The sequence below is a fragment of the Bos indicus genome, chromosome 22 (genome assembly GCF_029378745.1).
Source record: "Bos indicus isolate NIAB-ARS_2022 breed Sahiwal x Tharparkar chromosome 22, NIAB-ARS_B.indTharparkar_mat_pri_1.0, whole genome shotgun sequence".
In the NCBI taxonomy this organism is placed as follows: domain Eukaryota; kingdom Metazoa; phylum Chordata; class Mammalia; order Artiodactyla; family Bovidae; genus Bos; species Bos indicus.
Window position 1 is genome coordinate 42,831,738 of NC_091781.1, and position 26,745 is coordinate 42,858,482.

Genomic DNA, 26,745 nt, shown 5'->3' on the forward strand with positions numbered 1-26,745 from the left:
TACAGTAAGGCCATCATCAGGCCAGCAAGCCAGGAAATTCTATGGTCCGTTTCTCTGCTGACACTATTATATGGTTTTTGTTGAGAAGCAGCTAACCAGCCATCTGTAAAGTTTAAGCTTTCAGAAAGATATAGCACAGAGATCTGTCATGAACTAAATGCACGTCATTGACCTAGAACTTTCTTCACGTGGAGTCAAGCATTCACAAGAAAGAATTCACAGAGACATCAGGCTTACCTTTCGAGCTAAAATCTTCCTCCTTTTCCTTTCTTCTTCAGATCCATGGTGAGACTGAGCTCTCGTCAGTCTTCGATGCTGGTGGATCTTTAAGAGACCACAGTTCACCACAAATGTAAGCATATCCTACACTAATGAAAATTTCTACCATGTTTCGCCAAATCAAATTATCTGGATGAAAACGCTTTCCGTGCTCAGCCTGTCTGCCTCCACACTGGGTCTGGATGTCGGGGAGAAGAGTATGCCAGCAGATGAAGACTGTTCCCTCTGCACCCCCAGGTCCTTACATGCCTTTCCCTCTCAGAGAAAATGAGTGTGGCCCCCAGAACCATCAGAGTATGAAACATGTATGACCCCCCAACCACCCAGTCTGCCCAGTCATTAGAGTGACCATCCTTTGTGAACACGTTTGTTTCTGCCACAGGCTGAGCTCTCTGCAGGTAGGACTGTGAAGTGTTCAGTTGTCTCACAGCACTGAACACAGAGCCCGGTCCAGAGCAAGTATGCAAGACATGTTTATGGAATGAACGATCTGTTAAAAGTAAATCACTGTGATCACCACAGCAGAGGATGGGGATGCTAAAACACCAAAAGACAAAGAGGAACTATTAGCGGTTTACCTGTTTCTGTTCTTCAATCAGTCTCTTTTCTATACATTCTTTGGCAATTCTCAATGCCTCTTTTAACTTTGTGGGGATCTGAAAAAAGAGAAAGTACATAATCTACAGAGGAAACTGGCTGGAGGTTCTCTCAAGTCATGGTTTGAATGAAGAAATGGCTGCTCATCAAGGAGGATTCCTGGAAGGAAATCACTTACAAGCCGTCCACTTCACTCCTATCCTGCCCACTCTTGCTATCCCAACCCACTCACCTCATTAGCATTTTTCAGCAAGAAGTATATTACTAAATGAACACATAAACATGATGGATAATTTCAAGTGTGTCAATTCTCAAGGGATCCCAAATTACCTAAATGATCTTGAAGGTTGGAACCTAAGGCCTCACACTCCCTGATTTCAAAAATCTATTGCAAATAAATAAATTTATATCAAAAACCTATTGTAAAGCTACAGAAAAGAGTGTGATACTGGCATAAAGACGGACCTATGGAACAAAGAGACAACCTAGAAGGTGATGTTTGAAAGTGCTGCACTCAATATGCAAGCAAATTTGGAAAACTCAGCGTTGGCTACAGGACTGGAAAAGGTCAGTTTTCATTCCAATCCCAAAGGAGGGCAATGCCCAAGAATGTTCAAAGTACTGCACAACTGTGCTCATTTCACATGCCAGTAAGGTTATTCTCAAAATCCTTCAAGCTAGGTGTTAGCAGTACATGAACCGAGAACTTCCAGATGTACAAGCTGGGTTTAGAAAAGGCAAGGGAACCAGAGATCAAATTGCCAACATTTGTTGGATTATAGAAAAAGCAAGGGAATGCCAGAAAAACATCTGCTTCTGCTTCATTGACTACACTAAAGCCTTTGACTGTGTGGATCACAACAAATGTGGAAAATTCTTAAAGAGATGAGAATACCAGTCCATCTTACCTGAATCCTGACAAACCTATATGGGGGTCAAGGAGCAAGAGTTAGAACAAGACACAAAACAATGGACTGGTTCAAAATTGGGAAAGGAGTACAACAAAGCTGTACAGTGTTACCCTGCTTATTTTAACTTACATGCAGAGTACATCATGTGAAATGCCAGGCTGGATGAAACACAAGCTGGAATCAAGACTGCCAAAAGAAATATCAACAATCTCAGATATGTGGATACCACTCCAATGGCAAAAATGAAGAGGAACTAAAGAGCCTCTTGATGAGAGTGAAAAAGGATAATGAAAAAGCTGGCTTAAAATTCAACATTCAAAAAACTAAGATCATGGCATCCTGTCCCATCACTTTATGGTAAATACAAGAGGAAAAGTTTAAAGCAGTGGCAGATTTTTTTTATTGGGCTCCGAAGCACTGTGGATGGTGACTGCAGCCAGGAAATTAAAAGACACCTGCTCTTTGGAAGGAAAGCTATGACAAACCTAGACAGTATTTTAAAAAGCAGAGACATCACTTTGCCAACAAAGGTCTATATAGTCAAAGCCATGGTTTTTCCAGTAGTCATGTACGGATATGAGAGTTGGACAATAAAGACTGATGCTTTCAAATTGCAGTGCTGAAGACCTTGAGAGTCGTTTGGACTGCAAGATCAAACCAGTCAATCCTAAAAGAAGTCAAACCTGAATATTCATTGGAAGGACTGATGTTGAAGCTGAAGCTCCCAATACTTTGGCCACCTGATGCAAAGAGGTGATTTACTGGAAAAGACCCTGACGCTGGGAAAGATTGAGGTCAGGAAGAAAAGTGGGCAACAGAGGATAAGATGGTTGGTTGGTACCACCAACTCAGTGAACATGAATTTGAGCAAACTCCTGGAGATAGTGAAGGACAGAGGAACCTGGCATACTGCAGCCCATGGGGTTGCAAGAGTCAGACATGACTTAGCTACTGAACAAGAACAACAAATTCTTCTAAAAATTTAACTTTAAAAAAGCTTTGAGTAGGTACTATGCAGTGATATGGTTCAAAACTCAGTAGGCATAAAAAGGGTATATCCACAGAAAAAAGCATCCCACCTAGTCCCCCTCCATGGAGACAACCAACATCACCAGTCTCTTGTATATATTTCCAGAAAGAAAACAGACACACAAGAGATTAACATGGTTTTTAAGATCACAGTATCTTTGCCACAGACTCTCTAGCTTGGGGGAAGAACAAGGGCTAATGATAACCCCTGGGCTGGACTACTAGACTTGAGGAGAGTATATTTACAAGGCTGAATGCATTTCCGGAAGAGCTTCAGTAAAAAAGACATGAATTCCAAAGTTTTTCCTTCGCTCCAACTTCAGATCCAAAGAAGCTATTCTTTCTGCTGTGTGCTATTCGTAGTCACTCAGTCATGTCTGACTATTTGCAATCCCATGGACTAGCCCACCAGGCTCCTCTGTCTATGGGGATTTTTCAGGCAAGAATACTAGAGTGGGTAGCCATGCCCTCCTTCAGGGGATCTTCCCAACTCAGGGATCAAATCCAGGTCTCCTGCACTATAGGTGGATTCTTTACCATCTGAGCCACCAGGGAAGCCCCTTCTAACTGGCAAAATAGGACAGCAGAAAGCCTCTCCCTTGCCTATAAAGTCTTCAGACACCACCTTGTTTGGTGTTTTCTTTCTTTTTTCCCAGTAAATTTAATTTCATTGTAAGATTATGGGTTTGGGGGGACTGTAGAAAGGAGAAAGAGAATTACCCTTCATTCTACCACCCAAAGGTTTTCCTTTGGCTCAGTGGTAAAGAATCTGCCTGCAATGCAAGAGACGCAGCCTCAATTCCTGGGTCAGGAAGATCCCCTGGAGAAGGAAGAGGCAACCCACTCCAGTATTCTTGCCTTGGAAATCCCATGGACAGAGGGGTCTAGAGAGCTCCAGTCCAAATGGCTACAAAGAGTCGGACATGACTGAGCATACTCGCAACACCCTACTATCCAAAACAATGCTAAAAGTGAGCGCTGAGGGGGGCCCAGCCCTGTACTAGGTATTCTGGATCACCTCAGTTGTCCACTGACAGCTGTCAGGTTTTACTCACCAACTCTACACGAGTAAACATAGACCCACAGAACAGGTCTTTGCCCATACATCAGCGGCTTTCAAATGGGGGTGATCTTGCCCTCCTCCCCTCTATAGGGGACAGCTGGTAACGTCTGGAGGCAGTTTTGATTGCCACACAATGTGGAGGTGGAAAAGGAGTACCACTCCCCTCTAGTGGGGTCACAGGCCAGGGTGCTGCTCAACATCCCACAATGCACAGCGCAGCCCCAGCAGTAAAAACCGACCTGGTCCAAAGAGTCAAATGTCATGGAACCTTTGGGAGGTGATTAGAGGCTATCACCAAAGCAAATAAGGCATCAACTTGGTTTTGGGGAGCTCTAAATCTCCTGCTGTTTCCACAACACTGCATAGCATGGCTACTTCCCAGGATACTTGCTTCCAGTCCTTATTCTAGACAGAAGTATTTTTTCACACTATTTTTGTTTTGGCCATACCACACAGCATGTGGGATCTTAATTTCCTAGCCAGGGATCGAACCTGTGCCCCTGCATTGGAAGTGCAGACCCATAACCGATAGACTGTCAGGGAAGTCCCTACACACTGTATTTTATATTCTGCCTTCCTCCCTTAGCCCAAATAATAATCACTTTCCATGCTACTAGAATGTCTTCGTAAATTTCACTTTCATTAGATAAAACACACTCAATCCATGTACTGTAAATTATTAAACTACTTCAAGATTGTAAAACATTTAGATTCTTTTCAATTTTTCTTTATGTAAAATGAAAAATGTTGCTGGCCATTCCTCTTCCTCAAGGATTAAGCTGCAACCCACTGCAACTGCCCACCCCTGGGGGTTGGGGGGTATAAGAACTCAGGGTGGAGAAAAACAGGAAAGCAGACCCTAGAGAGTTAAGATGCACACCTAAGGAAAATTTTCAATGACCCCAGATTCCTGCATCTTTCATACCAAAAAAAGCGATTAAAATCATTAACTAGAGATGTTTGTCTTTTGTGATTAGCAGCAATCTTTTTATGCTTGACTACAAGTGGTTTTTCCAGCAAAAAGTTCATACATATTCTGGCTGCTCCCCTGCCTCTTCACAGTCGTTCCTTAGAGCTGTGAGAGAGGCTGTTCCCCAGCTACTGTCCTCACTTAGGTCCCCCAAAATCAATAAAAACACTCTTAAGTATGTGTTTTCCCACTCCACATCTATTATAAATATTGTATCTTCTCTTTATTGAATAAAAAACTAACTTTCTAAGAAAACATTCATGACACAAACCAAGAAATGATATAATTTGTTTTACCTTAAACTGTGGCTTTTCAGAAGTTGTAAGCAGGACATCACTGAATAATCTGTAAAGAAAAGAAACAGAAATATCTTTCTTAAGCAAGGTGTACTTTCAGAACAGAACCAGAGCAGAATGAGACAACATTTTTAGCCCATCAAGTCCCCCCCAACCCCCACATTGCCCCCAGCCCCGGTCCAACCTACCACCTCAGGTTTATCAATAAACTCAAAGGAGTTTCCAGGCCACCCACAGTGACCTCCAGAAACCCCAACTCCCCATTATTTCCGAGCTCAGCAGGAGGGCTGGGTCAGCTTTGTAGGGAAGGTGACTTCCCCACTGAGTGGCAACAGTCTTCTCATGTAAATTAATTCACATTTTGAAAAGAAATTTGCAAGTTACTTATTATGGTTATGAAAAGTCAAAGTGTTAGTCACTCAGACTTGTCCCAGCTCTGTGGCCTCATGGACTGCAGCCCAGCAGGCTCCTCAGTCCATGAGATTTCCCAGGCAAAAATACTGGAGTGGGTTGCCATTTCCTTCCAAACCTGGGGCCCCAGGACTGCAGGCAGATTCTTTACCCCTCAGCCACCCACCACAGAACCCATTATTTATATTATACTGCAATTAATATATGCAGCAGATATTTCTAAACAGAATGATTGATTTTCCTTTTTTTTTTGGTCCCAGAGGAGGATAAAATTTATTCTAGAGCTCAATATAATAAAAATGTGTGAGTAAGTAAAAAGGAATTGTTTTGATTGGAATCCAACAAGAGAAAATAATCTTCTTTTAAGGATAAGTAGTGCTTCTCATGCTCTCTTAAGAAAAAATAGCAGCTTTTGGAGAATATCAATTCTCTCCTTGAAAGTATGCTATTAAAAAGAATAGTGTGAGGAATTCTGAACTGTTCTGACTAAATGGTTGTTTGGGCACTGCCCAAATGGTTCGGCGTAAGTCTCTCCTTACGCCGCTTTTGAAAAAGGGTAACTACATCTCAAGTAGAAGAGACAGGGTTAGCGTTTCCCCACAGCGCTCCCTGGGCGGCCTAGAGGTAGAAACAAAACTCTCCCCTTCGAGGCCAAGGGGTCCACTTACTTCCCAGACAACACGTTTTTAACTGAGCAGAATTCACACCTCGCCAAATGCTATCCCAGGCTGAAGCCCACAGGGTAGAAAGACTTAAGTGAAGGAAAAAAAAAACTGGATTCGCTTTAGAACTGGAAGGCTGGGAGGAAAACGTAAGCGCTTTGGAGCAGGGGGTGCAAATACAAACCCAAGTAAACTGACGTGGATAGAGGCCGTTTCCTAACAACAAAGGCATGTGTTCTACAAGTGAATGGTGAAAATGACTAGAATAATTTTCCCACGTTTGCACTGCTGCTGACTGTGCCTGGTTCACAGAGGCATGCCCCAATGTCAGTGAAACACTGAAAAGTCACATTCACGGGGCAGGGGCTCGGGCTGCTCTGTACAGCGCATCTTCCCCAGGGCCTCGGACTGGAACAGACCCACTGGGACACAGGAATCTGAAGTATCACCGCCTCCCCTGAACTCGGGTTGTATGTACTTTTTTTGTCCTGCCTCATTTCCTCATGTAATTGTTTCCCGAATACCTCTGCTCACAGAGCACTGGGTACATCTCAGAGCACAAAATAGACTCTGTCTAACTATCCTTTAATAAGCACTTCTTAAGTAACTGGGCCTGTACGAGGAATCATCCCAATAAATCCTCCCACCAGCATTCTGAGGTGGAGACTATTATTATCCCCATTTATAGATGAGGAAACTCAGCTTCCAGAGGTTAGGAAACCTGCCCAAGGTCACCTGGGGAAAGCGCTAAAGCTGTGCCCACACCCAGGTCTGTCTAAACTCAGACACATGTTTCTGAACCATCCTGCTGCCTTTCCGTGAAGGAGCGGAACATGCACCTTAAAAAAGACCCCAAAGCACTATCTGACCCGCCTCAGTTGACCATTCATCTCTAAGCCCCAGCACAGGGCCTGGCACATGTCAGACATACGCTACCCAGTGAAGAAATGAATAAACACATGCAGGTGAGGCCGAAGCCAGGCAGCCCCCCTCCTGGAGGCCAGACCCTGCCCGACCAGCGCCGAGTGAAGCAGCCACCGCTGTGGGCCGCGCGATGAATGGAAACAGGGCTGCCCCTCTTCAGTACTTCCCAAGTGGGGGGCTGCCATGTGTCCACACACACAATGCCTACGTGGACAGGGAGAGACACACATGAAGACACACGTGAAGACGACACGGGTGTGAAGACAGAGCAGTCAGACTATGGTGCGCAGGGGCCACGAGGGAAGGTCAGGATGTCATGTGGCAAGTGACCACCGGCAAGCAGGCCACCCAGGCTCTGCGGGGACTGCAGATGAGTCTCTACTGGGCCTGGACACTTGGGCCAGTGGTCCGGGGCTCGACACGGTTAGGAAGGTTACAGCCAAGGCGTGGGATTGACTTACGGCATCTGCAAGAGCCGGGAGACGGTGGGCATGCCATTTTTACAGGCTTCACAAGACAGCGTGGACTCCAACACGGCCACTTAAAATGAACAGACACACGTTTTAGTTCCACAGAACATGCTGGCAAACCCACTTGGTGATGAAAAGTTTGACACCACTTCTCAACAACTGTCTGTGGGCTCATCAGGACAGTGTCAAAACTCTTCACGCACAGACAGATGGCATACGTGGTGGCAGGGGGCGGAGGGGGAAGGGGGGCTGCTGGCAATGCTGACAACTCCCAATGACTCAAAAAAAAAAAAAGATTTAGGAACCACATGCTGACAGAAAGCTAAGTATATTGCACAGATAATTGGAGGAAGGACTCAAGATATCATTCATAAATGTGTTTGCTCTCATAAAAGAGAAGTAAACACCACACATGAGTAAAATTCTGAACTTGAAAGACATGTCTCTGCTTGCCTGCTTTTAGTCAAAACCAACATACGAAGTGCCAACTGTTGGTATCTCACCATCCAACACCTTGGACAGTGTAAACAGAAGCAGCCAGATTTTTTTTTCCATTCATAATTTGACCACTCAGAAATAACTATTATTAACATTATGCTTTTTACCCACACAAATACACACATTTAATTCTTCACATATCCAAATGAATTCTTACTTTATGTAAAGAGATACATTCAAGGAAACTGAGGCAAACTTCTAAACTTAATATAATACTTGGTTATACCAGGAAAAAAAAAATTATCACAAATGAAAAAGACATTTCATACGGAGCAAGTTTTCACAACTATCGTTTATTACATACAGTCATCCCTCAGTCTCCCTGGGACACTGGTTCAGGAACCTCTCCATCCCTAAATATACCCAAATCTGCAGATGCTCAAGTCTCTTATACAAATTGGTATATAATATATGCATACAAACTATATACATCCTCCCATATACTTTATTTACAAAAACAGACAGATTTTTTTTTTTTTACTTGCAGGTCGCTTGTTCCATTTCAGCTGTTCAAACTCAACCCAAAGTAGTCTCGGGGCCTGTTCTCGGAACCATCTCACGACACAAAAAAGACGCTGGTGGAGGTTGACCCGAATGCGTGGAAGGTGTGATGTTCCAAGAGCTGCCTTGCCCCCTGCCACCCCCGCCCCAGGGGGTTGTGAGCTGGCTGTTGGGGGGAGGAAAGGGTCCCTGGGTGACTCTGCATCAGCCCTGACATCCCTCCTTCCTACAGGAGCCCCTCAGTGATGCTGGGAGAACTCCTGGATCCAGGGTTTCCTGCCCGCCTTTCCTAATCTGGGCCTGGCGGGCTGTCCTCTGCCAGGTGTCCAGCCTGTGGTTGTCCTCGCAGGTCACCCTCCAGCCTTGGGATACCTCCCGACTCTGCCTGAGTCCACAAGACTGGATGCAAGTTGTCTGCTCCTAGCTTCTGCTTCGACCTCTCACTAGCCATACTTCACATCCTCTTGCTTCCAAAATTCTGATGCATGTTACAGAAGGACTCCTGAGATTTCAGACAGCCTGACAAACAGATGAGCGATCTGAATTTTCAGTGAAATACATTTAAGGAAGTTACTTCCGTAACTTCTACTTCCTGGTAAGACTTCCTGGCTATGGAGCACAGTAACTTCCTCTGGACCTTCCCTGGACTCTGGAAAAGGGGATGAGAAGCTCCGAGCATGACCAGGGCCCAGAGACCCTTACAAACCCCATACTGACCCACAGCCATGGATGGTGCAGGAGGGAAGGAGTCTACAGGCACTGAGTCGGGCGGTCGTCCGTAAGTCATTTCATATAGTAAGTGGCCGAAGCAGTGGACGTCCACACTCTCCAATGTCTGCAGAAGAAAAGACAGCAGAAGGCTTTGGCTTTGTGAATCCCTAGCCCGGGGCTTCCACTAAGAAACATGGCCCAGGGGCAACCCCACCCACAACTGGTAGTGACCACTTGAGGCCTTTTGTAAAAGCTCACAAAGCATCGTTTTGAGCAAAAGTCTTGGTCCTACCTTCACGATGGTGCACTCAGAGGTTCTACCCTTCCTTGGCCCTGCCCAACCAGCCTCTCAGATATAGCAGTGCCGTGGGAGAGACAGGGCCAACAGGCCTGCCTGCCTCAACCATACCCAACCCTGCTTAGCACACATTTCTTACAGGGACAGATCATGCATCCTGCCGCAGGGATAATTTACACCTAAAAATAAGCCTGCTGTTTCACCACTTTCATCAACTTACATTGATCTTCCTGAACTGTGAGAAATACGATCGGTAGAAGGAAGGAAGGCCCAACAAGGAATTCTCCAGGTCCAGCAGCCGGCAGGTATCCCCATCCAGCATCACGTTGGAAGCGTGAAGATGCCCATAAGGAAATCCCTTGTCATGTAAAAACTTTAGGACCTATGGAAAAGTATGTAGTGGTTACACTCCCCTCCAACTCATTCGACACAAGACAAACTTAAACTTTGCTTTTTCAGTCAATATATTTTGAAACAAGACCAAACCGGTCACCGGGGAGATTCCTAAAGAAAGAGTACATGTCTGTGCATTTCTTTGGAAAAGAGACGGACGCTGAGTGCTTTCCAGCTGTGGACACGCCAAGCCAATCCAAGCCAAGCTCCCTCATTTCCAAAGAACAGAGAAGCAGCCTGTATCTGCTCGGGTTAACAGCTCTGATGCCAAAAGCCTCTACTGTAAGCACTTTCTCTACCTAAGCACCACATCCCAGCTCTCTTCAGGGCAAAGATCCTCCCGCACAGATGAATAAAGATATCCTGCCAGGGCTTCTGCCAATTATTCAGGAAGAAGGGTTGAGCTGAAAACATCTCTAGTCCTGTCTCACCTCAGAATATATTTGGCTGTTTATTAATAGAAACACATGACAGCCTCCCACAAAAAGAAGCAAACTTTTCAGTTGCCATTTCATAAACAGTGGTTCAGCCAGTGACAGAGACACCTGGATGCAGCCCTGCAAAAGACCTGGGAACCACAGCAGTGCCCTGCGGAAGCAGGTGCCCAGGACGATCCGTTGAGAACCGGAAGAAAAGTATTACAGCTTTTCTGGTTTTTGTTTTTCATTTATTTATTTTTTAACTTTTTGGCCATGCTGTGTGGCATGTGGGATCTTAGTTCCCGGACCAGAGATCGAACCTGCCACCCCTTGAGTTGGAAGTACAGTCTTAACCACTGAATCACCTAAGAAGTCCCCTGTCTGTTTTGATTTTAATCTCATTCTTTCTTAACTTATACTGGACAAAATACATTACTAATAGAATATATATAATATATATGTATATAAATTAAACATATATAACATGGGAGTGTTTATGCTTAAATTGTTTTCACTGATAGGGTTGCATAATCCAAGAAGTTTGGTGAATGCTGCTCTAGAGAGTGATGTGGGAAAGGCTTTTTCACGTTAGCTTTACTTCTGTAAGGGGGCCAGTGGTTACGTATAGGATATAACAAAAGCAAGAATCTTGGCACAAAGATAAATCAACCAGAAATAACACAAAACTTGGTATTCACACAATAAAGTTCTTAAAAATCACACAGTAATTTAGGAATTTCCAATAGCTAAGATTTTGGAACTGTGTTGGTCTAGATTACTGCTTTAGTCTCAAATATTTGCTTTTGGGGGTAAAATATGACAATGCCACCAGTTTGTATGTGACCAGATAATTTCAACTATTTTAGATATTGCCTGAAAACTTTCCCAAAAGAATACTGGGATGCTCGGTGAAATTCCAATGCAACTTAAACAAAAGTCAGATACCTCTTACCTCTAATACTTGCCGCCCATATGTTTTTATTTGCTGGAGTTCAAGGCCTTGAACCTTCTTAGGGTTGCAGTACTTCTTCAGGAATGGGTCTTTTGGTTTTGCCTTTGGAAAGGAACAAAGAGCACATAAGAAGGCAGTACAGACGTTGAACTCTACACGCACATGGCCTCCTTGAACAGACAGGACACACTAAGGGGCTGGGGGCATCAGATGAGTCCAGCTGGCAGGACGTGGACTGTTAAATACAGCAGCCTGCACAGTTAATAGAAAGAGGCTGACCAGGGTTCCAGCCTTTTTCTAGTCCAGTGAAGACGTGCCTGGTCTTCACTTTAGCAGACCCCAAAGTCTTGTATACTGTTAGAATTCTTCAGTATTGCTTTTTAAAAAAAAAAAAACCACATAGCAGTGTTAATTATGGGTTTCCCAGGTGGAACTAGTGGTAAAGAACCCGCCTGCCATTGCAGGAGACATAAGAAACATGGGTTTGATCCCTGGGTTGGAAAGATCCCCTGGAGGAAGGCATGGCAACCCACTCCAGTATTCCTGCCTAGAGAATCTCATGAACAAAAGAGCCTGGTGGGCTACAGTCCACAAGGTAGCACAGAAACAGACACAACTGAAGTGACTTAGCAAGCGTGCAGTGTTAATGATATTTATTATGTTGTGTTTTACACCTCTAGTATTTACCCACCTTACTCTTTTAACTGTCTTCATCTAATTTCCCTTAAATATCCTCTCCTACCTCTATTAACCACAAATCTGATCTCTTTTTCTACGAGTTTGTAAAGCTTCTCAGTATTCCTTTAAAAAAAAATTTAAACTTTAAAACTGACCTAAGAGCAGCCTACAATCTAATGAATATAATCGTGAAATGCTCAACCTTTCCTCGTGTGCGTAAAGGAATGCTCTTTAGCCAAACTGGGTAGTTTCTATTGCTAAAATAAATTCAACTTCCGAATAAAATTAAAATTAAATCCTCAGGGCCTAGCTTCTAGAAGCTTAGGGTTCAAGTATCAATCACAGGCTCTTAAGGGATTTGAGAACTTCTTGATGACCAGGAACTTGCACCAGCAGTACCTTGTAGATCAGGTCCTTCAAGGTTCCTTTCTCATTAAACATTCTAATTAGCAATGCTGAGGATTCGTTAGCTGTGGCAAAGGTAACACGATAGATGTAAGGGTGCTGCGAAAACAAAAAAAAAAGGAAATTCACATTTAATCTGCATCAGCATCTAGGTTCCTTTTAGATCCAGGATCTGGTTATACAGAATCAAGTGCCAGCTTGGTAGTTTAATTGCACGTAAACGCAGAATGTTCCCTGAACACATGATACTTTCAAGTTATCAGATGATCAATTACTAAATCATTTTTTAGATGAGAGAAGTAAGGTAAACTACAGTGATTAAGCAAAGTGGCTAGAAGTTAAGCTCTCCAAGGGAAGGTATCTGCTTTAACGTGGTCTCACAGTTCAGGTGACAGGAAAGGTGGTTTTAATATTCTCCCTCTGTAAATTGGTAAAATAAATAAATAAATAAAAAGAAAAACAGCCAAATTCTAGAGCAGCCAAGTGGGAACCAGGACACATGTGTCTCCCCTCACAGTGCTGCCTAACACTCCACACTGCTGTCTGGGGATAAGCCAGGGAGCACGACAGCCAGAAAACAAGCAATGGCAGCATCTTTCAGCACCGTGGCCTTTTCCAGGGCAGTGAGCATGCGTCTTCCTGTCCCCCCTGGAGTGTGCAGTCTGAGTGACACTGCCCTCCTGAGAGGCGGACATGGGTGTCAACAAAGCAGGGTGGGGAGTAAGGCAAATTATTTAATGATTAAAAGAAAAGTCCTCATGTGACCTGGAATTGTGGATACATGGACCAACTGACTTCAAGTATTACAATGGCCTTGAGCTCAAAGGAGTACCAGGAAGATTTAAACCCTTGGGAGCTGGATTGTGTGAGGATTGGATGGGAATGGGATGGAAGGGGGTGCCCAGGGAAATACAGAAAATTGATCATGAAGTTGCTCCTGATCATCACAACAAAGCAATTGTTGTGGATATTTTCATGGCTTTACTGAAATACAATTCACATCCCAATATAATTCACCTGTTTAAAGTATACAACTCAATGGTTTTCAATATATTCAGAGCTGTGTGACTATCACACAGTCTAATTTTAGAACATTTTCATCAACGCAAAATGAAACCCAATGAATAAAATAAAAATCCTTGGAATTCATACTGATATAAATAAAGAAAAGAGAACATGAAGCTCTTCCTTATAGTAGAATGACAACCAGTAAATATAAGAGAAATGATGGAGTCAGAAAATCTCAAAAAAAAATAAAAGAAAACCTCTATGAATGCTACAGCTAGTGGGTTTGATAAAGACGGAGAAGGCAATGGCACCCCACTCCAGCACTCTTGCCTGGAAAATCCCATGGACGGAAGAGCCTGGTGGGCTGCAGTCCATGGGGTCGCTAGGAGTAGGACACAACTGAGCAACTTCTTTCACTTTTCATTTTCATGCATTGGAGAAGGAAATGGCAACCCACTCCAGTGTTCTTGCCTGGAGAATCCCAGGGACGGGGGAGCCTGGTGGGCTGCCGTCTATGGGGTCGCACAGAGTTGGACACGACTGAAGTGACTTAGCAGCAGCAGCAGCATGCTACTTATATAGTCTCAAAAAAAAAAAAACAAAAAAAACCTCCCTACAATTGCTTATTAATTAGTTCTAGTTATCTTATAAAAATAACTAAGGATGGGTACAAATGTTCAGCTAAAATTGTTCACCATGGCGTTTTTTAAAAAAATAAGAGCAAAAAACTAGAAGTGATCCACATGTCTAGTGGATTAGCTGAGTGAATGAGGTATGGCCAATGATAATTTTATGCAGTCAGTAATAATGATGTATTATACTGAATTTATTAACAACAAAAGATGTTCATGGGTATACCACTAACAACAACAAAAATCAAGCTTTAGAACAGTATCTATTTTTTCAAAAATAATCATGTAAGAGAGTTCCTTGGTGGGCCTAGTCATTAGGATTCTGGGCTTTCATTACTGTGGCCTTGATTCAATTCCTGTTTGGGGAACTAAGAGCCCACAAGACACAAGGCACAGCCAAAAATAAAATAAAATTCTAGAGAAGTAACAATTGAACATGACACTTTGGCCCATACTTCAGGTTACTTGGAATTATGGGCAAATTTTATTTTATTTTTCCCTATCTGTGCTTTCTGACTTTCTGCTATTAATATGCACCACTAGCCTTGCATTATCTTCTTTTTTAAAAAAGCATATCCAAGAAAAGAAATTTAGGATTGAGCGCTCACAGCCTGTGTGACACAACCTATCACACTCAAAGACCACAGTATTTTTCTCTGCCAGGTATCACACCTCATTAAACACATGGTCTTGCTAGCTTGACAAGACATTCTCTTCAAAAACACTAACTCAATTTTCTCTGGCCAGGTTAGTCTTTTCCTTAAGAATATCTGCATATCTTTTGAAAGACATTCATGAGGTTCTTACCACCGAAAGCCTTGGATTAGAATCCCTTTTCCAGTTAATCCAAATCTGCATCAGTTCTGCTTTCTCAGGCTGGAAACAGATCTCTCAACTCATTGATAATAAACATCCTCACCAGGAACAAGAGGCTCAGAGAAGTGGGTGCTTTCCTACTCTGATATTTGCTTAAAACACAAAAATACTATTTTGGGATTCCCTGACAATCCAGTGGTTAAGACTCTGTGTTTCTACTGCAAGGGGTGTGAATTAGATCCCTGGTAGGGATCCTGCATACCACTTCGTGTGGCCAAATGAATAAAAAAATTAAATAAATTACCACATTTTGTGGGTGGTCTGGAAGTCATGAATGTCATTTAAATGGCCAATGGTCTGTGGGAGTAGCCCTGAGCACTTCCAGTCTGAAGAGAAATCCACTCTACCTCTCCATTCTCAAGCCTGGAGAGTGTTTCCAGCTCCACCCACCCACAATAAAACATTGTGAATCTGTCATCGGCATCAAGAATAACAGAAGGACTTGTACTCACCAAACAGGAAGGCAGAAGTTTGATTAGACACTGAAAATCTTTATCTGACAGATACTTGTCTGGACCAAGGTCAGCCTGCAAACATGGGAGGAAATATCAGGGTGCTGTTTTGGTCATCAAAAGAAAAATTCCTTACAAGCCTTTCCTTTAAAAAAAAAATCTGTCCAAATACATGACTATAAACCGAAGATGAAAACCACAGTAATCCGTGTTGCCTCATGGCCTTTCTGGAGTACATAAACATACAAATACTAGCACCTAACTGTAATGTTACCTAATTTTATTAACCAAGTGTATCACTAGAGCTCTCAAAGTGATAGATAAAACAAAAATAATGCTCAAGCATTAAAAAAAAAAAAACCGCCGAAGTGTCAGTCCTAAAGAGGTTCAAGAAAACTATTTTAAGCTGTTCATTTCTTTCCAAACGTTTACTAGCTGATGAAATGTAGTCACACTGGTATTACCAAATGCATAAACAAAGTGACTGAAAATGACTCTTCGATGTATGACTAAGGGGCCACTCCAGTATTCTTGCCTGGAGAATCCCAGGGACGGAGGAGCCTGGTAGGCTGCCCGTCTATGGGGTTGCACAGAGTTGGACACGACTGAAGCGACTTAGCAGCAGCAGCAGCAAGGGGCCCTTTACATCTCTCGGCAGCACAGTACAATTTTGTCTTGTCAGTTCTCTTGCTTTTTCACAAACCCACCTGAAGTCCCTGAAATTAGTCTAAAGCAAAACAAAACAAAATTAGCTTACCCAGCTTAACACTAGCCGTTCCTTTGGCTGGTTTTTAATCTTCATCAAGAAATATTTCTTCCTTATCCTCCAACCTGTCATAAAAGGAGATGTGTTTATAGCTACATGATCTAACACCAACTGATTCTGTTTTACTGACCAAATAATTAATAAAAGTTAAGTTCAGAAATATGATTCATAGATATATAGGAACCTGTAAGCAACCATTTGGCAATACTGAAATAGTAAAAGCTGCACTAAAATAAATAAAAAAATAAAAGAAATTACTCATGGAAAAAGGAAAACAGCACTTCAGTTTAGATTTAATGGAAAAGATAAGAGGAATGAATGATGGTTCTGAAACTTAGTTACCACCATCCAAATCCCCAGATGCGTCTGTAACCAAGATTCATTCACCAATAAAAGTTAAGGACTGAATCCTCAAATAGTATGGAAACACACAAAAAAGACATCACCTGCATTCCTTATACATTTCACCTGCATAAAAGCTTTTCTGGGATACTTATAAGAAAGCATGACAAAGAACCCAGTTCTGTCTGTGATCCTTTTTTAACACAATGGGCACACCAGTTTCTCACCTATGTCTTTCAATGGTTCTACCACCTCCCACTTTGGCTCTGATCGGAAGAACATGGAAACATGTTGTAAGGCAATCTCTGCAAAGATATTTTGGAAACGTATTTATTAGACAAACATATCAGGAAAGTGCCATACGCTTAAGATGTTATTCTTGCAAGTGAAATTCTTATGGTCTATGACCTTCTTTAAAAATTTAATTATAAAAAAATGAACACAGAGTAAATAAAACATGGGACTCTAGATTGGATCCTGGAACAGAATAACAACATTAATGAAACATCTAATGAAATCTGAATAAAACTATAATTAATAGTAATGTGTGAATGCTAATTTCTTAGTTTTTATATAAATGTATCATGCTTATATAAAATGTTAACATTAGGGGAAATTGGGTGAGGGCATATACGGAAATTCTATACTATCACTGCTGTTATTTTTTCTGTAAATCTAAAATTATTCTAAAATCAAAAGTTTATTAAAGAAAGTAATTAGTAACAGAATAATTAAACTGGAAGATCTAAAATATGCAAACTAGTTGTCTTAAGCCAAGAATTCAATATATGTACCAGACAACAACTGGAGCACAAAACTCAAAATGTGTCCTAAGGTCACCCTGGAATAGCATTAAACATTGTTTCAAGTGGTATTTATCCCATCTTCATTCCTCATGAAATTATAGCTTTCACCAACAAAGAAGCGATTAGCCTTAAATATATATATTGGGAATAAAAGCCAGTGTTTTAGAAAAACACCGATGCACAGCAACAACATGGCTCTGCTGTGGGAAACCACTGGACATCTGCTTACTGGAAAAAAAATCCGTCCTTCTCTTTGTGTTTATCATGAGAACGTTTCCCCCTTCTACGAAGACAATGAAAAGAGGAAGTTCTTTAAAGTTCACAGTATAAAAAATCATGAGAATAACTGTGCTTTTACATTTCCTGCGCAAAGCAACATCTGTAATTTGCTGTTTTCCCCCTCAGTGTAGTGAGCGAATGAAAGCCACACTGGATCCCTGAAAGCAAACAGCAATCCTGCACAGCCACTGTGGAACTGCACTGCTGCCAAAGCATCAGTTACATCCCAGGCACCAGGGATTCCGCAGAAACGCTTTCCATGTGTTGAAATGACCTAGTCTGGAACTACTATGCCTAGAGCTTGGCAGACAATATTATTTTGATATATTTTAGAGTACATTATCAATTAAGAGATTTGGGGAAGAAAACAATCTTATTGACTCAATATGTAAAGTGTCAGTGCTGTCTGCACCTAAATTTTGAACATGAGATGACAGATACAGAACAGACTCCATTTACATTTGCTTTAACTACTCCATTGTGACAACCACTTGGAGAGGTTGGGTGTGGCGGCAGCAGACGAATTTTCATAACCAACACTGGAAGCTCTGAACTTTTTCTGTAAGTAATGCTGATATAAAAGGCTTTCAGAATTTCCAAAATAACCTGAATGTAAGCTACTTCAAAAGATATTCTTTTACGTGAAAATCACAACATTGAGAAGGATTATGAAAAATAATCTTCTAAATGTGATACACTGTCATTCTCAGAGACTTTAAAGGACAGTTGCTTCAGAACTAACAGTGACTCATAATCCCCTACAATCTCATTATTCCACCACGTTTACTGTCTGCTACTGTGCATTGTTCATTGTTTTTGGAGTGGGGGAAGTAGCTGTGAGCAAATGGAACATGTTTAGATTTGTTACTGACAAATTAAGGATTAGAAAATAGCTTTTTTTTTTCCTTCTTTTTTATCTTTGGGATCAGGAAATTATAGACAGGATATTTTCTCTCCTCTGAAGTATGATTTATTCTCAAGTAAGCCACACGACCACCATGCTCCCAATATTAATCCCTTCCCTCCCCAGATTCAGGTAACACATTTCAATCCTAAACGTCTTCTGCTTAGAAGTCTTTGTTGGCGCCCCATGTCCTTACCAATTAGGACCAAGCTTCTAAACCTCACACCTTCTGTCTTTAGCCCCCCTACCCCCACCGACCAATAATGTGTGAGCCTCACACTCCTGTCACTGAGAGTGTACCTACCATGGCCCCTGAAGACTGGCCTACCCTAATCCTCAGCATTCTCTATTCCTGCCCATCCAACCTTTGAGGCTCAACCCAAACTTGCTGCTCCCCTAGCCAGGGCTTCCTCCTTCCCTCCTCTGTACTCTCCAGTGCTCCACATGGCCCTCTCCTATGGCATTCTGTCCTACTAGTCTTCCACGAGACTGTGATCGTTGGCTTTAGAAGGAAATATCTTAGACATGGCAGAGCCCACAGCCATACAGAAATATTTACTTCTTTCTCTCCTGGAGTACTGGCCCTTGCCTCTTGGCCTAGCTAACTTCTACTCACCTCAGGGCTCCATGCAGGTGTCAACTCTTCTGGGAAGCCTTCCTCCACCTTCAGAGCTGGGTCATCCCCACCTGGACCCCTACCCTCGAGGTGCTATCACGTCTTTAAGCTAGCACAGCCTTTACCCGTCAATCTCCCTACAGAAGTGCCCTGGGGCAGGAGTTGGGTTAGGAGACTATGCCCTGTTTGGTGCTGCAGTCATAGTACCTGTCACACAGCAGGTGCTCAATAAATATCTGATGAAGTAAGAACTAACCAAGGGTTCAATGGGCTTCCTAAGTAGCTTAGTAGTAAACAATCTGCCTGTCAACCAGGAGACGTGGGTTTGATCCTGGGTTGAGAAGATTCCCCTGGGAAAGGAAATGGCAACCCACTCTAGTATTCTTGCCTGGGAAATCCCATAGACAGAGGAGCCTGGAGGGCTACAGTCCATGGGGTCGCAAAGAGTCAGACATGACTAAGCGACTACACCACAGTAGCAAGGGTTGAATTCATGCGCATGGGTGTGCACACTCACTCATGAGCACATGAAATCCATGAAAAGGAAGGCGTCTGCCCTCCATTTCATTAGCACTGACTGACCCAGGGGAAAACTGCACGCTCTCTGCTGCTGCTGCTAAGTCACTTCAGTCGTGTCCGACTGTGCGACCCCATGGATGGCAGCCCACCAGGCTCCCCCGTCCCTGGGATTCTCCAGGCAAGAACACTGGAGTGGGTTGCCATTTCCTTCTCCAATGCATGAAAGTGAAAAGTTAAAGTGAAGTCGCTCAGTCATGTCTGACTCTTAGCGACCCCATGGACTGCAGCCTACCAGACTCCTCCATCCATGGGATTTTCCAGGCAAGAGTACTGAAGTGGGGTGCCATTGCTCATGCCCTCTAGACGCTGACAAACAAGCCGCAGACAGGAAATGCAGAGTGACGCCTTCAAGTCTACCTTATGCTCCCCACAGACCTCAGGCTTCTCAGCTCAGAAAGTACCAGCTGCCCCCACTGTGTGCAGCCTTTGACCCCCTGGATCTCAGCCCCGTGAAGTGACTGCAGGCAATACAGACCAGCTGGTATGCTACAGCAAACTGCAGCCTTTCTGAAGCACCTTGCTCTTGTTCTGAATATAATCTCACCTTCCCTCCCACCCTTCCCTCCTGCCCAAACCCTCCCTCTCTCTTCCACTCCATCCTGGAGCCCACTACTATCTGACCTGTTCACAGGACTCTTGGGATTTTAGAGCTAGAAGAGAGCTTTGGATGCTATGTGGTCCACTCTCCCCACCTCCATCTCTTATGTTATCAGTCAGGACCCCGAGGCCTACAGAGTGGAGATGCTGCTGCTGCTAATAAGAAAGCTGGGGCCAGGATGCAGGCCTCTTGATTTCTGGTCCAAGTGACTTCTGCATGGACATTAAAAAGCTTATTTACAGAGTGGTTTAAGGTGGGAAGATGGTTACAGTGCAGTGATGGCTATACTTTGCTAACAAGATGAATAAAGTGATGTGTGTGTATGTGTTTCTCAACATAAACCCCGCTTGACTGGCCAAGAGACAACTGATTTCCCTATACAATAGCTGGCCCTCAATTAGACTTTTTAATTCAAATGAACAACCCCAAACCAACCCTCAACAAAGCACCAAGGACCCATATTTCCTTTCAGTGAATTTGGTAGTAAAAAGAGATTAGAATACCAGATCATCTTATCTGCCTCCTCAGAAACCTGTACGCAGGTCAAGAAGCAACAGTCAGAACCAGACCTGGAACAACAGACTGGTTCAAAATTGGGAAAGGAGTACATCAAGGCTGTAGATTGTCACTGTTTATTAAACTTCTATGCAGAGTACATCATGCGAAATGCCAGGCTGGATGAATCACAAGGTGGAATCAAGATTGCTGGGAGAAGTATCAACCTCAGATATACCAACCGCAGATGATACCACCCTAACGGCAGAAAGTGAAGAGGAGCTGAAAAGCCTCTTGATAATGGTGAAAGACGAGAATGAAAAAGCTGGCTGAAAACTCAACATTCAAAAAACGAAGATCATGACATCCAGACCCATCACTTCATGACAAATACATGGGGAAAACATGGCAACAGTGACAGATTTTATTTTCTTGGGCTCCAAAATCACTGCAGATGGTGACTGCAGCCATGAAGTTAAAAGATGATTGCGCCTTGGAAGGAAAGCTATGACCAACCCAAAGAGCATATTAAAAAGCAAAGATACCACTTTGCCCACAAAGGTTCATACAGTCAAAGCCATGGTTTTTCCAGCAGTCACATACAGATGTGAGAGTTGGACCATAAAGAAGGCTGAGAGCCAAAGAACTGATGCTTTCAAAACGTAGTGCTGGAGAAGACTCTTGAGAGTGCCTTGGACAGCAAGGAGATCAATCCAGTCAATCCTAAATTAAATCAATCCTGAATATCCATTAGAAGGACTGATGCTGAAGCTTGAGCTCCAATACTTTGGCCACCTGATGAGAAGAGTTGACTCACTGGAAAAGACCCTGATGCTGGGAAAGACTGAGGGCAGGAGGAGAAGGGGATGACAGAGGATGAGATGGTTGGATGGCATCATGGATTCAATAGACATGAGTCTGAGCAAACTCCAGGAGATAATGAAGGACAGGGAAGCCTGGCATACTGCAGTTCATGGGATCACAAAGAGTCGGACACAACTGAACGACTGAACAACAACAAAAACAGAAGGAAAGGAAGAAAAGGACCAGCAATCCCAGGCTGGGGTCCCAGAGAGGAGAGCAAGGAGCTGCTGATGTCCTGAGAGCTGCTGGTGAAAGGTTGTTGTTGAATCACGCGAATACACCGGGATTCTTGGCCCCCGGAGGAGAAGAATTCAATCCGGGGCCAGAGACGAGGCTTGATCGCTCAGAGCTTTTGTGTAATAAAGTTTTATTAAAGTATAAAGGAGATAGAGAAAGCTTCTGACATAGGCATCAGAAGGGGGCAGAAAGAGTACCCGCTTGCTAGTGTTAACAATGAAGTTATATACTCTCCAATGAATCCAAAGAATATCTGGAGGTTGTAAAGACCTCATCAGACCTACTCCCATAATTTACATTTTAAGATAACAGAATTAGCCAGAAGGTTTAATCCAAAGACTGTCCTTAGGCAGGATACATTATTGTTATATAATCCTAAGGAATGTGGAGAAAGAAAAAAAGTTTGTCCTTTCTTCCTCCTTAAGAATTCCAGAGCCCTCTCTCCTTGGGGACCCCTAGACTCCCTATCAACCTGCCTAGGAACTGACTCTCTCACTGGTCACCCACCCCCTGGGGAATGGGTGGCGTCAACGAGTCTCCTCTGATGAAACACCCACAGGCTCAGTCAGAGCAACAGGCAGGAAACGTGGCCTCGGTGGTTTCAGCCACACCTGAACACAGAACTCAGATCCTGCTGAAGGGAAGCTGGACAGTGACCACAGAAACTAAGGAGAGGTGCAGACAGTATCCACATTACAGGGGAAATGCCAGGAGCTGGAGGTGCACAGGGTGCCCTTGGGGGCCATGGGCCACACTGTAAGTTTTGGGAAACCTAGACAAGACTGCCCTGCTCTTTGGGGAACAGCTCAGTTAAGCTGACGTGGAGGAGGTGGCCTGGGTTTCCCTTTCCTGAGACACTTGGTGAGTCAGCACAGAGAAAAGACAAAGTTCTAAATTTCATGCAAAGGGGGAAATTAATCAGCACTTCTCTGAAAACAGCACCCAACCCTTATTGTTTCATCAGGACTGTGCCCTCTAAATAGTGGCAGCTACTTAAGTGTTTGGGTTCTGGCAGGAGTCTCTGACAGTTTTCTCACACTCCCATGCTCATCTCCTTTGGATTCCTGATTGTCTGGCATCCTGGGAGAGAGGGGAAAGATCAGGACAAGAGCAGCATGTAGAGAGGCACATGAGGAGGAGATATAGGGATCAGACAATGTTCCAGGGGCTGAGCAGCATTTTAATTGGGAAACATTCAGACACTAGACACTTGTACAATCATACAAATGTGCAACCCTAGGTAAGGCCCTTCTTGGGAGACTGCTCATGTATAAAATGAGAGGGTTCTCCTGGAACTCAATGAGTTTGGCACAGTTGCAGGATACAAAATTAATATGCAGAAACTGGTTACATTTCTGTATACTAATAAGAAACTATGAGAAAGAATGAAAATAAGAAAACAATTCCATTTACAATCATATCAAGAAGAATAAATCCAACTAAACAGGTAAAAGATCTGTACTCTAAAAACTCTAAGACACTAATGAAAGAAATTGAAGAAGACACAAACAGATGGAAATATATACTGTGTTCATGGACTGGAAGAATTAATATGGCTAAAATGACTGTACAGCCCAAGGCAATCTACAGATTCAGTGCAATCCCTATCACTAGCTTTTTTCACAGAGCTAGAACAAATAATTCTAAATTTTTATGGAAACAGAAAAGATCTTGAATAGTCAAAACAATCTTGAAAAAGAAAAGCTGGAAGTATCATGCTTCTGATTTCAAAGCACACTACAAAGGTACAATAATCGAAACAGCATGGTACTAGGACGTGCACAAGCACACACACAGAGCGTGAAGAAACGGAATAGAGCGCCCGGAAATGAGCCCACACTTCTATCAGCAATTAATCTATCAATACGACAAAGGAGGCAAGAATATACAATGGAGAAAAGACAACCTCTTCAATAAATTCCGGAAAATTAGACAGCTAAACGCAATAGAACCAAACTGGACTACTCTCTCACATCATATACAAAAATAAACTAAAAATGGATTAAAGACATAAATGGAAGACCTAAACCCATAAAATTCCTAGAAGAAAACACAGGTGGCAAACTCTTTGACATTGGTCTTACCAATGTTTTTTTGGATATGTCCCCTTGGGAAACACAAGAAGCAAAAACCAACCAATGGAACCTAATCAAACTTAAAAGCTTTTGCACAGCAAAGAAAACCATCAACAAAACAAAAAGACCACCTACTGAATCGGAGAACAGATTTGCAAACATTGTATCTGACAAGTGGTTAATATCCAAAATATACAAAGAACTCATACAACTAAATATCAAAAAACAAAAAACACTATTAAAAAATGGGCAGAATACTTGAATAGACATTTTTCCAAAGAAGACAGATCGCCAACAGGTACGTGAAAAGATGCTCAACATCAGTACTCATCAGGGAAATGCAAATCAAAACCACAGTGAAGTATCACCTCACACCCATCAGGATGGCTATCATCAAAAAGACCACAAATAAATAACAAGTTTTGGTGAAGATGCAGAGAAAAAGAACCCCTGTGCATTACTGATGAGAAGGTGACTTGAAACAGCCACTACAGCAAACCATACGGAGAGCCCTCAAAAACTTTATAAGCAGAAATACCACACGGTTATTCAATTTCACTCCTCGGTATTTACCAGAAGGAAAGGAAAACACTACCTAGAAAAAAACATACGCACCACCGTGTTCACTGTGGCATTATTTACAGAAGCTGAGATGTGGAAGCAACCTAAGTATCACAGTGGCATATTAATCAGTCACAAAAAAGAATGAAAGCTTGCCATTTGCAACAACATGGAGGGATACAGTTGATAACTATGTAATATCTTTTTATGGTGACATATGTAAGTAGACTCATCATGATGACTATTTTGACAGGTATAGAAACATCAAATCATAATGTTGTGTAACAGGAACTAGCACAGTAGTGCAGGTCAATTATTCTTCAAAAACGCACAGAAAAAGAGATCAGATTTGTGGTTACCAGAGGTAGGGCTGGAGGTAGGAGGATGGGGAATTGAATGAAGGTGGCCAAAAGGTATAAACTTCAGCTATAAGATAAATAAGTACTAGGAATGCAATACACAGCACGATAAATGTAACTAACTCTGTTGTACCTTATGCATGAAAGTTACTAAGAGAGTAAACTCTAAGAGTTCTTATCACACAGAAGCAATTTTTCTCTCCTACTTTAATCTGCATCTCTATGAGATGACGGATGGTCACTAAACTTACTGTGATCCTCATGTCACAATGTATGTAAGTCAAATCACTATGCTGTACACCTAAACATACCCAGTGCTGTATGTTAATTATATCTCAATAAAACTGGAAGGAAAACAACAAAAAACTTACATTAAAAAATAAATAAAACAAGAGGGTTAGTCTAGATGCATCTGCTCAAGGTCCCTGCTAGCTCTGATCCCCTGGCAACTCAAGGTATTTCTAGTACAAGCTCCCTGAGAACAAGGAGCACATTTTCCTCACACCTGTACCCCAACTCCCAGCCCCGCACCTAGCACATGGATGGCAGAGCAGAGAGTCAAGCGTACAGAATGGACAGCATCATCACATGTACAGTACACCGTGACGCTTGACCTCAGGAGGACACTAGCAGACACTGTCAGGAAACGACGTGGACAAACAAACCAGTGAACAGGCCTGAGCTGCAAGGGACTCGATAAAAGTCAACCCAGAGTCCATGGTGTGACAGTCCTGGAACAAGTGAGGAGAAGTAAGGTGAAGTAAGGTGAAATGAAAGCCAAGGGAGACCTGCTCTGAAAGAACACGAGTTGTCCTGGGAGCCCCAGGCCGGTGATGCTTTTTTTCCAATGAGCTCCAAGAAACAAGTGGGGTAAAAATGCAAGCCTTGTTCAGTTTCATAACTTACAGCAAATATGAGTTTGAAATAAACTTCCCCTTAGTGGGTTGCTTTCTATAAAGGCACTTTCTTACCCCTGCAGGCACTTTTACTAGAAGATGACAGGCATGTTCTCGTGCAAGGCTTCTCAAACTTTAATATGCATGCACACAACCTGGGGACCTTGTTAAAAACCACATCCTGATTCTAGGTTTGGGGTGGGGCATGAATGCTATATCCCTAACAAACTCCCGATGGTGCCAGTGCGGCTGGTCAGAGGACCCATGAAGTGAGTAGCAATTTCCAACTGTGGTGTTCAAACTCAGCTGCATATTAGAATCTCTGGGGAGGGCGGGCTTACAAACTATGAACCCCATCCACAGAGATTCTGATTTGACTGGCATGAATGCAGTCTGGGCATTGGCATTTTTTTTAAAGCTCCCCAGGTGATTCCATTATGCAGAGAAGTTTCAGGCTTCCCTGGTAGACCGCAGTAGACACCGGTTCGATCCCTGATCCGGGAAGATTGCACAGGCCTAGGAGCAACAAAGTCCATGCACCGTAACTACTGAGCCTGTGCTCCAGAGCCTGGGAGCTGCGATTACTGAGTCCACGTACTACAACGACTGAGGCCCTCACGCCCTAGAGCCCGTGCCCGGAAACAAGACATGTTACCACAGTGAGAAGCCCGCACATCACAACCGAACAACGAAGACCCAGGATGGCCAACATTAATTAATTAATTAATTAAAAATAAGATAAAGAAAAGTTTCGTGCCTGATAAGTAGTCCTCTGTTTCCCTCTATCTGACACAAGAATAAAAGTGTCTCCTTCTAATTACTTCAAAAGGAGTGTTCTAAGGACCCAAAATGTAGTCTCTAAACAGTCTATTCTCTTAGCAAGGAAATCAGCTTATTAATGATACCCAGTGTTCCACTCAGACTCTCAGCATG

The 26,745-nt window shown here is 42.9% G+C and overlaps 1 protein-coding gene across 14 annotated transcripts in view; it reads right to left on the minus strand.

Annotated features, from left to right (window-relative positions):
- The window catches only part of PXK (PX domain containing serine/threonine kinase like), an 81,634-nt gene that overhangs the window by 17,369 nt on the left and 37,520 nt on the right, over positions 1-26,745 (minus strand). For all 14 annotated transcript variants that reach the window (XM_019984794.2, XM_070776429.1, XM_019984791.2 and 11 more), the window contains exons 5-15: positions 16,771-16,848; positions 16,193-16,266; positions 15,436-15,510; positions 12,462-12,566; positions 11,385-11,486; positions 9,841-10,002; positions 9,329-9,446; positions 7,604-7,682; positions 5,146-5,194; positions 858-935; positions 238-324 (exon numbers count right to left, since the gene is read on the minus strand). In XM_019984794.2, coding sequence (XP_019840353.2) covers positions 238-324; positions 858-935; positions 5,146-5,194; positions 7,604-7,682; positions 9,329-9,446; positions 9,841-10,002; positions 11,385-11,486; positions 12,462-12,566; positions 15,436-15,510; positions 16,193-16,266; positions 16,771-16,848 — 1,007 coding nt within the window. The remainder of the gene's footprint in view (positions 1-237; positions 325-857; positions 936-5,145; positions 5,195-7,603; positions 7,683-9,328; positions 9,447-9,840; positions 10,003-11,384; positions 11,487-12,461; positions 12,567-15,435; positions 15,511-16,192; positions 16,267-16,770; positions 16,849-26,745) is intronic.